This window comes from Acomys minous (assembly GCF_964271855.1).
Source record: "Acomys minous genome assembly, chromosome: 7".
NCBI classification, from domain to species: Eukaryota; Metazoa; Chordata; class Mammalia; order Rodentia; family Muridae; genus Acomys; species Acomys minous.
The window spans coordinates 30,724,565-30,739,659 of NC_140488.1; the positions used below are offsets into that span (position 1 = coordinate 30,724,565).

General features: G+C 36.0%; 1 protein-coding gene across 5 annotated transcripts in view; it reads right to left on the reverse strand.

Annotated features, from left to right (window-relative positions):
* The window catches only part of STAG2 (STAG2 cohesin complex component), a 134,158-nt gene that overhangs the window by 62,098 nt on the left and 56,965 nt on the right, over positions 1–15,095 (reverse strand). For all 5 annotated transcript variants that reach the window (XM_084788734.1, XM_084788738.1, XM_084788736.1 and 2 more), the window contains exons 3-4: positions 12,472–12,550; positions 7,682–7,846 (exon numbers count right to left, since the gene is read on the reverse strand). In XM_084788734.1, coding sequence (XP_084644860.1) covers positions 7,682–7,846; positions 12,472–12,550 — 244 coding nt within the window. The remainder of the gene's footprint in view (positions 1–7,681; positions 7,847–12,471; positions 12,551–15,095) is intronic.

Below are 15,095 nucleotides of genomic sequence, written 5' to 3' on the forward strand. Positions count from 1 at the left end.
AAAGAATGACAGTGAGGGAAGGTAGATAGAAGCAAGATTTGAACAGCACATGACACACAGTTGTTGAAATGTCACACTGAATTCTAGTAAAATATGCAATGTCATGCTAATCAAGTTCTAGAAAATAAGAATAGTTAAATATCAACATAACAATGGAAATAAAAGATGATTTTGTTTAAAAAGAGGTAAAAGCTGGAATCAATGAGGAAATATTAAATGAAAGCTTTTTCAGTGGTGGACCCTAATAATACCATACTTGTAAAAAAGGCAACTTAAATGCTAAATATAAATGAAAAATAAGTAAAGACAATTCACAGATCCAGAGTGGTAATAGTATCAGATGCCCAATCCTCCTAAATTTATCTCAGTGTAATACCTATCAAAATTTCAACTGATGCATTTGTAAATACTAAAGCTAATCCTGAAATTCATAGCTAAAAATGAAACTAAATACCCAAATCAATATTTTAAAAGGAAAAGTATCTGACCTGAGGGAGGTAAAATGCCTGCCTCACAAGTTTGAAGGCCTAATTTCAATCCCAAAACTAAAGTAAAAAACTGTCAGGCCTTGTATACACTTTGTACTCCTGTGATGGGCAAGCAGATAGACAGAAGGATCCCTGGCAACTCAAGCCTAATTGATGAGCTCTAAGCCAATTAGAGACTCTTACTCCAACAAAGTGGGTAACATTCCTGAGGTTGATGCACCCAAGGAATGTACATTAAAAACCATGACACACATGCATAAAAAAGCAAAATGCTGGTAGACTCATGCTTCATGACTTCAAACTTACTACAAAGACAACAGTGGAAAATAAAGATTTGTGTTATGCCCATAATACTCAGTTGTAAAATTTTCAACAAGGATCCCAAGACAATTCAATTTGGGAGGAAGGTTAACAGATGGCTCAGGAACAACTAAATAATTAAGTTGGACACAGCTTTGTGTCATACATACACTACTTAGCTCAAACTGATCAGACGCTTGTAAAAAGAAGCTAGAAACGATAAAATTCCTAGAAGAAAACATAAAAATGGACCAGTGCAAAAGTAAAAATATAAGAAAATTTAATATTATTTATTCAAAAGTTAAAATTTCTTATATATATATCAAGAAAGTAAAAGACAATCCACAGAAAGGGACTAATTAATTTTTACAAGACAAGGTGATTAAGGGAACCTGGGTTTGGTTCCCAGCACCCACATGGAGCTCACTACCATCTGTAACTCCAAAAGGATCTGATGTCCTCTTCTAACATTAGAGGGCACCAGGTATCTATGTGGTGCACTTACATATATGTAGACCACACACAAACACACATACACAGAATCACAGGGACAGAGAGACGGAGAGAACTAAACATACATAGCTCTGTAAAGGCAACAAACAATGGCCAATAAACACATAAAAAGATGTATAATACAAAGGAAAAATAAAGAAAAAACAAGAAAGATGCCACGTCATGGCTACTAAAACGGTCACAGCTTTTAAAACTACAGTAACAAGCACCGACAAAGCTGTGGAAAGATGAAACACTAAAACAGTACTAGCAGGAATGTAAAATGGTAGTCACTATGGAAAAAAAAAACATTTTGGCAACTCCTCAAAAAGTTAAATATAGAGTTACCATATGATACTGCAATTTGATACTCAGGTATATATTACTGAAGAGAAATTAAAACATATGTCTAACCACACACTTGTATAGCACTATTTAAAATAGAAAAAAGTAGTAACAAGTCAAATGCCTATGAATGTGGGAATGAAATTGAATGTTATAAACGTAGGAATGTATAACAAAATAGTAAATGTTCATAGAATATATCAGGTTAACAAAAAGGAAGTCATAATACATGCTGTAACATGAATAAACCCCTACAGAGTTATGCTAAGTAACAGAAATTACTTATAAGGCACCATAGCTTATATGATTCCATTTATATGAACTGTCCAGAACAAGCGAAGATACAATTTAGATTAGTGGTAGCCTAGACTGGTAAAGGAGAAAATTATTGCTGTGACTTTCTTTTCTGAGATATGAGCTTTCTTTCTGGAAGATTGAAAATGCTTTAACCTTAAATTTTGATGATGGCTGTACAATTATGTATACATCTAAACACCACTGAAATTAAGCCTTTAAAAAATCATCTTAAGAGTTTGAGGCCAGCCTGGTCTACAAAGTAAGTCCAGGAAAACCAAGGCTACACAGAGAGACCCTGTCTTGAAACTCCCCTCCAAAACATCTTCTTACTTCTACAATTTGGATCAAGAATGCTTACTCGTCCTGCAAAGGGCCATGTGTTTAATGTTCAAGGCTTAATCTTCAACTTGGACTTACTGGAATATTGGATGGTGGTAGAAACTTATACATTTGGGAACCTAATGGGAGCCTCAGGCAGTTAGAGGCATGGCCTAAAAGAAAATTATGAAACACCAGTCTCTTCCCGTTTTCTGACTGCTGTGAGATAAACATGTTCTCCTCACCATGATATCCTCCACACATGATCATAGCCCCAAAGAAGAAGAGGGAACAACAAATAACCACAGACTGAAAACTTTCAAAATGAGCTCAAAAAAAGTTTCCTCTTTTTATGTTGATCATCTCAGGGAGTTACAGTAATGGGCTTACATTTAAGTCATCCTCAATCTAACAGCTCATAAATGTTAAGCAACACAATTGACAAGAGTATTGAAACATTTTTCCCAAAATGATTAATGATAGGACACATTACACAACTATGACAGTTTAAAAGCATGGTTCTCAAGCCTTTAAAAACCCAAAATAAAATGGGGGAGGGGTCAATGCCTTCTTTCCCTACAACAGAGTCTTCTTAAGACTCCAAACTCAGAAAACATATAGTGTAAAAAGCATAAGTCCCATGGAAAGTTTATTTATAGGTAAAGCTCTGGCCAGCTCCAGACTCTGAGTTACCACAGGCTATGTGCCATACATGAGGAAAGAGTTAGTATAACTATGTTAATACCATAATAACATTCAATAAGTACCAACAAAAGCCACATAGAGCAAAGGCAAGTCTTTCCTACATAGTGAGTGAGTAGTACTATATTAGTAGGAATAATAGTACACTAAACAGTATAGATATAAAAATGTCTAATGAAATTTTAAAAATAGATCACCACAGAGCAAAAAAAAGTAGTTCTTGAAATTGAAGTATAATTTACAATAGGAATGTAAGTCACAATTTTTTTAAAAGTGCAAAAATGTCAGCTGTTACACTAAAAGTGGTTTAAGCAGTACTTTGAAGGTGAGTGCTCACTATATACCCAAGGATGACTTTGAATTCATTATGTAGCCCAACTCGGCCTGCAACAAAAGATCCTTCAGACATAGTTCCTCAAGTGCTAGGATTAAAAGTGTGTACCATCACAAATGGCTATGTTTTCTAATCAAATAGTACACTAAGAATATGATCAGAGGTGAACATGGACGGGAAGGGGGCTATGATATTCCACCCTTATCTGAGGAGCTACTGGTACTCCAATATGTATATATTCCTATAGCCATGCAGATACTGGTAGCACATTCTGTCTCAATATATAAAAATGGACCAGAGGTTAAGAATACACACTGCTCTTACAGCGCATCTCTGAGTTTAATTCCTAACATCTATATCAGGTAGATTACAACTACCTGTTACCCCAGTTCCAAAGGATCTGATGCCTCTGATCTCCTTGGGCACTTGTACTCAAGTACAATATACTCACACAGAGAAACACATGTATATACATATTTAAAAATAAGTTTTTAAGGGTTATTTTTAATTCAGTCAGTCCTGTTTGATTTGAATGAAAAGTTGCTATCCCAAGCATCTAGACAAACATAAAGGCCTGAGAACAGAGCACACACTGCAGCTGAAAAATAGAAAGTTGCCATAAGGAAATCTGGGCTGGAACTTCTTCGTAAGAAAAACCCCTGTTTCTAAAAGGCTGACTTCCTTGAGCATATTAGCCTTAGGAAAATAACACAAGAAGAAATACACATAATGACCCAGAGGTTGACAAGAGCTTCAGGGCAATCGCTGGGGAGATAACTAGAAATTTCCCTTGGAGCAGTCTGTTCAGGTTTTTATTTTCACTTTTTACTTATCTTTGTCTTATCAGTGCTGGAGGCAAACCCCAGGTCCCTGTGCAAGTTAGGCTAGTCTAGAAACATCTGATTAACCTAAAATAGTCACAAAAAAAATGCCCAGAAGACTTGGAGGGAAATTAAGTGTCTACTTTGCTGTGTCTGGAACCTGAAACTTCTAGTGATGCTTATCCCTCCTACCATTTCAACACTGAATGTGTTGTTGGGACTTGAGCACCAGTATGACAGTATTAGTAAAGTTCATCAGGGCTTTAGAGGACAATTAGAACACACAGCTCTCACAGACGAGATTCATATTCTTATAAAAGAGACTCTACAGAGCAGTCTTACACCTTCCACCAATAAATGGCATGTGCAAAGACCCTACAGACATTGAAATCTACCAGCATCTTGAACCCAGAATTACTAAACTCCATAACTTTGAAAACTCTATTTCTGTTATTTACATGCTATCTAGTCTATATCGTTTTGTCTTTTTTCTGAGCATTATTTTTTCATTCATTCATTAATTTATTTACTTTATATCCCAAACAGAACTTCCCATCATTCCTCTCCTCCCAGCTCCTTCCTCTCCTCTCCCCTCCCCTCCCTCTATTTTCAGAGCAGGGGAGACCTCCAGAGGTATCACCCTGCCCATATCAAGTAGGACTGCCTATGGCCATACCACCCTAAGCATGCCCAATGTCATCTTGATTGTTTTGTAGCAACACAAATGAACTTCAGCATTGATAATAAAAGTAAAGGATACCAAACAAAATGACTGGAACTGTGGCTCAGTTGGTGGTAGAGCACTTGCTTTAGCAGGTGCAAAGTCCAGGAACTGCTTTTGTTTGTCTGTCTGTTTGTGTCTGTCTCTGTCTGTGCCGGTGTGTGTGTGTCTATCTCTCTGTCTGTGTCTGTCTGTCTGGTGTCTCTCCCTCTCTCCCTCCCTCCCCCTCTTTGTGTACACATTAAGGTGTTTAATTAAAACATAATATTATAGAAAAAGAGTAACAAAAACAAAGTAATGAAATGGATACAATAAAGCTGAGACTAACATCCCATTTGATAAAATTAATAGAAAAGGAGATCTTAACTGGTGTGTACATTTAAACTATAGAGTAACAAAATAAAACAGTATATATGCCAAGAATGACAGACAATCCATCCCAATAAAGGAAAACAATCAAATGTATATTCAAATTGTTATTTAAAACATTAAGCAACAAGACTTCTAAGCACTAAATGTAACTATGGAAGATGAATCAGGATGTTGTGAGTCAATCTGCTATGCTCCTTGCCACATGCATTTGCTGAAGGCACAAAGGTTGTATTTTTATTTTCCATATGAAACTTTTTTCACTAGTAACAACTGGTATTTTACATCTTAATCACAAACTTAAATACTTATATAATTATATAAGCAAACATTGCATTTAAACTGATTGATAAAATAAAACCTAAGTAAGTACTTCTCATAAACTGTCCTTGTATACCTAATACTGATTAATTATATGAAGCTAATTCCCTATAACATTAAATAATACTATATTATAAGTAGAGTGTGATGGATATGTCTACATTCCTAGCTATTAAGGAGGCTGAGGTAGGAGGATTTTTGAGCCTAAGACTTGAAAACCATCTAGAGTAAAACTGACATGCCACCTCAAAACAACAACAAAAATAAAGTATATATTCACTTAAGTGGATAGTAATATCAGGTTGCCAAACCAAGAATTCCATCTATGGTGGTTCTGATGAAAGTTGTCCCATAGGTCTCTATATTTTAGTGGTTGGTCCTCAGTTGGTGGAGCTGTTTAGGAAGTTGTGTGAGGCATGGCCTTGTCAGAGGAGGTGTGCATGGGAAGTGAGCTTTGAATTTTCAGTTAGATCTCACTTACCATTCCAGTGCAAACAAAGCCTGTCTGCCTGTTACCACCATGGCAATGGTGGTAATGGGCTCTGCTACCTTCTGGGACCATTAGCCCTAAATTAAATTAAACTATTCATTTTTTAAGTTGCCTGACTGATGATTATTTATCACAGCAGTAGAAATGCATCTATGTTCTATTTGCTCAACTATTTTAATTATTTTTTTTAACTTTCTCTTATTTCTGTACACCTGGGTGTATGTATGTGAATGATATACATATAGTGACAGCAGTCAAAACAGAATATCAGCTCCCCTGACGCTGGAGCTATGAGTATTTGTGTTGAAAATTGAACCCAGATATTCTCTGTGGTGGTTTGAATTAGACTGGCCCCCATAGGTTCACAGATTTGAATGCTTGGCTCAAGGAGTAGCACTATCAGGAGATGTGGCCTTGTTGGAGGAAGTGCATCACTGAGGGGTGGGCTTTGAGGTCTTTATGCTCAAGCCAGGCTTAGGTGTCTCACTTCCCGCTGCTTTTGGATCCAGATGTAGAATTCTCAGGTAGCATGTCTGCCTTAGTGCTACTGTGCTCCTGGCCATGAGGATAATGGACTAAACCTCTGAAACTGTAAGCAAACACCAATTAAATGCTTTCCTTTACCCTCACCCATGGAGAATCTCTCCAACCCTAGGACAACATTTGTTAGTGGCAGCTATATAAATCCTAGAGAACATGAATTTTCATTACCAATTTGCAACCAATTAATTTCTTGCCTTAAGACATTAAAAGTTAGGAAAAACAATAAAAATGACTCAAGGCACAGCTTTGGGCTGAGGTTGTAGTTGAATGTTTAATATATACAAGACCTTGAGTTCATGCACCAAGAAAACATACACATATAAATACAAAGATACAGAGGCCTAGAGTTGTAGTGCAGTGGTTAAAATATTTGCTAGAATATAAATGGTTCTAATTGGAGTCCCAGCAATCACCCAGTAAAAGGTATTACAAATATACTCATCAGTTTGGTTTGGTTTGGTTTGGTTTGGTTTTGGTTTTTCGAGACAGGGTACCTCTGTGCAGCCTTGGTTGTCCTGGATTTACTCTGTAGACCAGGCTGGTACCGAACTCACAGAGATCTGCCTGCCTCTGGCTCTGGAGTGCTGGAATTAAATCATGTAACAGCACACCTGGCATAGTGTTGTATTTATAAAAACACAACTAGAAAAATCAATAGTTCAGTGAGTCAAAGTGCAAACATAACAAACTGAGTTCAATCTCTAGAGCCCATAGTATAGAGAGAAACAACTACTAGCTGCAAGCTCTCGTCTGTCCTCCACATGTAGATTATAGGTTGCAAACAGGGACAGTCACACAATTAAGCCATACTTAGACACAATATTAACTAAAATTAAAATATAAAGAAAGCCAGCAAGATGCCTCAGTGGGTAAAGGCACTTGCCAAGCAAATCTAGCTGTATTAGGCTTGACCTACCAAGCAATCATAAAGATGGAAGGAGAAAAATGACCTGACCTAACCTCTACACACCTACCATGGAATATATGCATGCATACAGATGTACACACAGATGACAAAGACACAGACAAGCATATACACAGACGCTGGGAAAGGATACCCACAAGAAATAGGGCAGTATTTTATATGTTACTAGAGTTTCAAATGCACAAATACGTTTCAAAGAGTATCATAAATGTTACCTGCATAGCACTCTTGCCCATTTTGACAACTTCAAACAACATCATGTTTTCCACTCCATTCTGTTGATGATGACCATTCATTCGGTTTGGACCAGAAGGAGGTTTTCCTCCTCCATTTCCACTTTTACCCTTTTCTGCTGGACCCTTTTTGCCTTTTTTACAAGTCTGCACACACAAAAAAAGTTGATTAACTTACATCACTCTCCCTGTTCTTAAGAATTCAAAACCAAATTATCACGAAACCCTTAAGAGTTCAAAACAGAGAAAACCTGTGTCAAAAAAAAAAAAACACAAACAAAAAAACAAAAAAGAGTTCAAAACAGATATCCACTGATAAGACACATAATTATAACATGATTAAACTTAATAGATAGAAGAATGCCATTCATATATAACAAAGTTATGTGATAGTTTTAGCCTCTTTGTTTAGTTTTCCATGAGGCTCACATTATAGTACAGTAGATCATAACAACCTATAGGCCCAAATGTCTACTCATATTAGGTGAGTGATTTTGGACAAGTTGCTTATCCACACATTACTCCACCCTTTACTTTCCTATCCAGCATTCAAGAGTCTGAAGCAGGAGGATCATGGATTCAAGACCAGCTACATGACAAAGTCAAGGTCAGTCTGGGCTACATGAGAACTTGTCCTATGAGTATGAGGGAAGGAAAGGCAAAGAGGAGACATTTAAAAAAGAGAGTAGTTTTCCAGTTTGTGAGGTGGAAGATAAAATTTGCCTAACTCACAGAGTTTCCATGTTAATGAAAACAGAAAATATTTATTACAAATATACTCAGCACAAAGTAAAGTAAAAAATACTAGCTAAAATTATCACTTCTGTGTAAGAAGAAAGTCAGTAAATGTTACTTACATCTTAATCTCTTAGAATTAAATCTACTGAATCTGATTTAATTCTGAAAAATGTCATTATCACAGCATTAAAAGCTCTCAAAATACCAACAAAGGTAGGGGAAACCCCACAAAAATAAAAACGTCTCTTCAAGTTTTATCTAAGTATATCATGCTATGTTAAGGTACAGAATAGACTAGGTAGCTAGAATAACCTCTTGTTAACTAACTTAGTTCAACAATCTGACTTAACTCCTAATGCCAGCTTTATAACTAATTGCAATATATTTTTAATTTTTCATTTGATTTTATGTATATGAGAAATTTGCCCACACACGTATATGTGCCCACAGATAGCAGAAAAGGGTATTGATTTCCGAAAACTGAAGTTCCAGGGAGTTGAGAACTACCATGTAGGTACCAGGACTCAAACCCAGGTCCCCTGCAAGAGTAGCCAGTACTCTTACCCAATGAGTCATCTATCTCTACAGTCCCATCACTGCAAGGTTGTGAAGAGTGTAAATTAAGTTATGAAATTCATTTTTGTCTTGGGTCAACTCTAAACACCATGAGAATTCAAATAATATTAACCATGGAAAATTGAAGTTCACTTATAAGTTAGCTGTTCAGTAATGGGAGTAAAGTCTCCTGAATCAGAAAGAACTGGCTCATAGAGTGAAACACTTGCTGCAAAACCTGATAACCTATGTTCAATCCCCAATATTCAAATGACAGGAATGAACAATTCCCACAAGTTGTCCGCTGCCCTCCATAGGCGCGAAGACACCCATATAAATGCACGCCATAGACATGTATGTACGCACACGTGCACACACACGTCCATGAATAAAAATATTAAGGGTCATTATATAACTTATGAAAAACACTCCCAAAACTTTTTAACCTCAATTAAAAAAATAAAGCCAGGGAGTGGAGAGATAACAGTTACAAGTACTGGCTATTCTTCTACAGAACCAGGGTTCAACTCTCAGCATCCATGTGGCAGTTTACAACTGTTTCTAATTCCAGTTCAAAATCTGACATGCTTACGCAGACATACATGTAGGCAAAACACCAGGATATATATCATTAAAAATAAATAAAGCCACTCCTAGCACATTTTCTTTTTATTGATTGAGAATTTCATACATGTATTTTTGATCAAATTCCCTCCCAGCCCTTTAATGTTTCCTCTATACCTATAACTGCTTTTCCCTCACAATGATGTCTATACTACCCCTAACCAAAGGAATCTACTTGGTGCTACCAGTACCTGCATGGCTATAGGAAAATATATTGGAGCACCAGTAGCCTCTCAGAAGCCGAATCCCTAAAGACGCCAATTCTCCCTTTCCCAGAACTCTTTAATTGTTAATAGCTCCTCAGATAAGGGTGGAATATCACAGCCCCCTTCCCGTCCATGCTGGGCTTTGGTATAACTTGATCTTGGGTAGGTCTTTCATATTCTACCAGAGGATAAAAGTAATCATTTTTATGAGTGTTTTGCCTGCATGTATGTCTGTGTACTGCATGTATGCCTAGTATTCAGGGACACCAGTAGAGGGGATCAGAAGCCCTGGATCTCAAGTTCCAGAAAGCTATAAATCACCAAGTGGTCCTAGGAACCAAACGTTGGTCCTTTATAAGAGCAACAAGAAAATGCTCTTAACTGCTGAGCAATTTCTCCAGCCACTCTAACACATTTTTAAAATGCCAGCGCCAAAATAAAATATTTAAAGGAAACATTTTCAGACTCGTACATATGAAGATTTCAAGGTCCCTTTTAGAGATAGATATTCTTGTGATCTAGGGAGCAAGGTAAGCACGCTTTGTATAAAGTAACACTAAATATCTTTGGCTTTATTGGCCACTGTTCTAGCTTTCATTTCTGCTGCTGTGATAAAATGCTTAGGGAAGGAAGGTCTTATTTGGCTTACAATTCCAGGGTATAGTTTATCACTTTAGGGACATCAGGGCAGAAATTCAAGCAGTCAAATCCCCCAGTCAAGAGCAAAAAAAAATTAGCAAATCCTTGCTTGCTCTCAGCTGGCTTTCTCTTCTTTAACAAAGTTCAGAAACTCTTACAATCGGATGGGTTTCCCTATATAATTTTACAATCAAGAAAATATCTAAAGACATGCCTACAAGCCAACTTATCTATTTATTTTCTCATTACCATTCTTTCCCGTGTAGAAGTGTCAAGTTGAGAGTTAAACCTAACCAACATTCCCAAATACGAAATATCTTTACTACATATTCTTTATAACACATTCAAAACAAACATTCTTTTATCATGGACAATCTAAAAGCAAGCCATATTCTGTAATTTCCTAGAGTCAAGCCTACAAATGTATTTCCACAGAAGAGGGTCATTTCTCCTTAGGAGGTCCACAAAGAACATATACTGTTTTGGAGTTCTTGTTGGTTTTGTTCATTTCTTTTTAGTGTTGCTGTTTTGTGCTGATGGGGATGGAGTCCGGGACTTGCCAATTAAGGAAAGTACTTATCATTAAGGTACTTCCAGTCCTTTCCATTATTATTTTCAGGCAGGATTTTGGTAAGTCATTTCCTAGGCTGGACTTAAAGTAAATAAATAGACCATCCAGAAATGAACTTGCAATCCACCTGCTTTAGTCTCCTGAGTAACGAAGATTAAAAACATGTTACCAACCTAGCAAAAACCATACTAGGCTTAATAATTATTTCAAAAAATAGCTTCCATAATGTTTGTGACATATTATGTTAGTTGATTTTGTTAAAGGAATCACCCTGAATCATTAATTCCTAATTTAAAAAATCATAGGGTTTTGTATTAAGTAAAAGAATTTCAGAGATGAACTTTAAAAAAAACTACAAAGAGTACACTAAAATGATTTTACAAAGCTAATATTACTGCCTTGTGTGATGTGATGGTGCACGACTATAATCCTAGCACTCAGGGAGGCAGAGGCAGGGGAATCTCTGAGTTCCAGGCCCGGCTGGTCTACAAAGTCCAGGACAGTCAAAGCTATACAGAGAAACTTGGTCTTGAAAAAAGAAAAGAGAGGGAGGGAGGGACAAAGAAAGGGAGGGAGGGAGGAAAGAAGGAAAGAAAGAAGGAAAGGAAGGAAGGAAGAAAAAAAGCTAATATTAACACAGAGCCATATACTTTCAAATTGTGTGTTGTGTGTAAATATGCTTGGTCACTATAAAAAAATAATACAATTAAAATGCTTCAATAGATCTGTTGTACTTGTGGAAAACATGGTAAAATAAGGGAAATACAGTAAGTAAAGCTTGATACAGTCACATATATCTGTAATGTCAACACTTTAAAAGGAGGATCAGGGGCCATCCTTGGTTACAAAAATAAGTCCAAGGACACCAAGACTCTGTCCCAAGAAAATAATAATAATAATAATAATAATAATAATAATAATAATAATAATAATAATAATAATACAAACCTGCTAACCTGGGTACAGTTTCATAAAGGAAAAATTTCCTTTTAAAAAAAAACTTGGGAGTAACATAATAGGCTATCAGTGAAAAATAGATTCAGATCATTTAACCATTGACTGTCTCTAGACTTCAGTTTCTTTATAGAATAAATTCTATATTCAAGACATTCTTTTTAAATTGTATGCCTGTCTGAGGGTAGGAAACAGATATCATATTTTGCTTAGCATATTGTACTTTATAAAATGAACTACTAAAAAACAATGCATCGTTAATTTCAACTACAGTATAGTATATGCAGATACTTAAAAGGCTACTCAATCTGAAAACATTTTTTAAAAGGCATGAATATTCAGGTTTGCCATAAAACAGAGCCGAATACAAGCCATATTTGAAGGATAAAATTATCTTTGACTGAAATGCAGACAGACAGACAGACAGACAGACAGACACACACATACACACACCTTAAAAACAAAGTCACATAAAAGAGACATACTTTGCCTTTGCCTTGCTTCTGATTTTTCCCTTCAATGTCTTCAAAATCTGTGTCAGAAGAAAAATGTGTTTCTGACTCCCTATAACAAAAAGATAAGCAAATATTTTAACAATTCCTTAGAAATGTAGATGATGTTTACAATTTTTCAACATTATCTAAAAAGAAAGACATGGTTGACTCATTAGCAATCAGTGGGTCAAAAATAAAACAGAAATTTATGGATGTGGAAAAGGGTCCAGTGGGGAAGAGGATGAGATGAGCAGAACACACTATATACATTTTGAAGTAGTTGAAGAAATTTAATTAAAACCCAGTATTATTATTAAAAGTAATTTAAATACGTCCATAAAATAAACCTTAGAATATTACCAAACATGTAAGACTATATGACCAAATACAAAGAGTTCTATAAAAAATGCTATTTCCAAACATTTTTATGTTTTGTTAATTGTTAATCAAAACATGAAACTGAACAAATAGCTAAAAAATGTAATGGCCAGTTCTACTTGATACAAGGACCATACTTAGGAAAAACTATTTTATCACCAGGTGATAGTGGCACATGTCTTTAATCCCAACACTCAGGAGGCAGAAGCAGGCAGATCTGAATTTAGGGTCACCCCGGTCTACAGACTGAGTTCCACGACAGCCAGGAATACACAGAGAAGCCCTGCCTCAAAAAGAGCAACAACAACCATTTTACAATCCAATATTAAATCATTAGGGAATTTTAGCAATGTCTATAGATCCTCTGATTTCTACTTCAGTCAAAAAGACATCTAAGTATGTAACAGTACAAGACAACCTGTATTTCTGAAAGAATATATATGTAAAACACAAGAATCAATTGAAATATAATGGAGAAGTATGCTAAGTATCTAAGTATTCAAAATCCTTCATGAAGAAAACAGGTAGTAAACTAATAAGGGGAATAAATTCTAGCACTAAATAGCAGTGATCTCTTTATTCTTGTTTTTTTGTTTTTTGTTTGTTTGTTTGTTTGTTTGTTTGTTTTGGTTTTTCAAGACAGGGTTTCTCTGTGTAGCCTTGGCTGTCCTGGACTCGCATTGTAGACCAGGCTGGCCTCGAACTCACAACGTTCCGCCTGCCTCTGCTTCCCAAGTGCTGGGATTAAAGGCGTGCACCACCATGCCCGGCTATTCTTAATTTTTAATAGACAGATTTCTCTTTGTAGTCCTGGCTGTCCTGGAACTTGCTCTTTAGACTAGGCTGGCCTTGAACTCAGAGATCCACCTGCCTCTGCCTGCTAAATGCAAGGATTTAAGATGTATGTCACCACGCTCAGCTAACAGCAGTGATCTTATAGAAATAGTGTCTCAGTCTTCTCATCTATAATACAAAATACACAGAAAGAATGAAATCTTTCAAGTCTATTCAACCTCGTACATATAAAACTCCAGTCCTTAAAAAAGTGGCTCTTGTTTTTAGTAGGGATGGGAATACTTCGTATAATCTGGATTTTCTCATACACATTAAAGAAATTGATTTAAATTTAATTTAATTAACACACACGGTTCTTTATGTATCATGTGTATGACCATGGGTAAACTAATCCTAACTCAAACAATTAAAGTAGACATACACTGCTATATATATAAAACACTGGGTTTTACAATAAAGCAGTCATGATAGATAATGATATAACCATAGAAAATGTGTAAATGTAGAGTTAGTTTTGCTTAAAATAAATGGAACCAAAGGGAAAGTCTATCTTATAAAGCTAATCCTTTCTCTCTAGATTCCTTCTATTTACATTTTTATTACCATAATATTACCAGCTGTCCAGACACTATAAGTTAGCAATACCTCATAAATCTGAAGTAGTGGGAGCCAGAGGCAGGCGGATTGCTGTGAGTTCGAAGCCAGCCTGCTCACAAAGTGAGTGCAGGACAGCCAAGGCTACATAGAGAAACCTTGTGTCGAAAAACTAAAACAAAAAAATCTAAGTAATGGTTAAGAAAAATTAATATTTATAGCCCTTACCTACAAAGTAATTTACTGAAGATAATGGGAATCCTAACTATGTTCTATCATGTTGAGAGGCAACAATCTATAATAAATACCAGTTCTGAGAGCTGATGACCCAAAATTCAATGCCTATTATAAACTTGACCATGATATTTAAGATTATTGTCACTCATGTTCCTTTACAAATGCATACATACAGTATGGCAAAGAAACTAAAAACTTTTTAAATATCTTCATACATAAAGTATATTTTTTTCTTTCCAGATACTTGGGAAATACCAACTCTGTGAACAATAGTCTTCAAAATATCCCAATGGTCACAGAAGAATCAAAGGCACAATAAATATTCTTATTCTTCCCAATTATCCAAACCACAAGAATAAACCACTAGAAATAAAAAAAACATTCTGATGAAATCAAATTGGCTCATCAAAATATGAATTTAAAGTAACCCCCAGAAAGAAAAGGGTTGTCTTGACTCCACTGTTGTCATCTAGTAACATCGGAGAACAGAATCTTCTGTTCTTCACTGTCCCTAGAAACTCACGTCCCAAGCAAAAGCTATGTCTCTTCTACTCCCATCGAGTCTCGCTATCCCTTATCCTACAGATGGTATCCTGCAGGTCCACATTAAA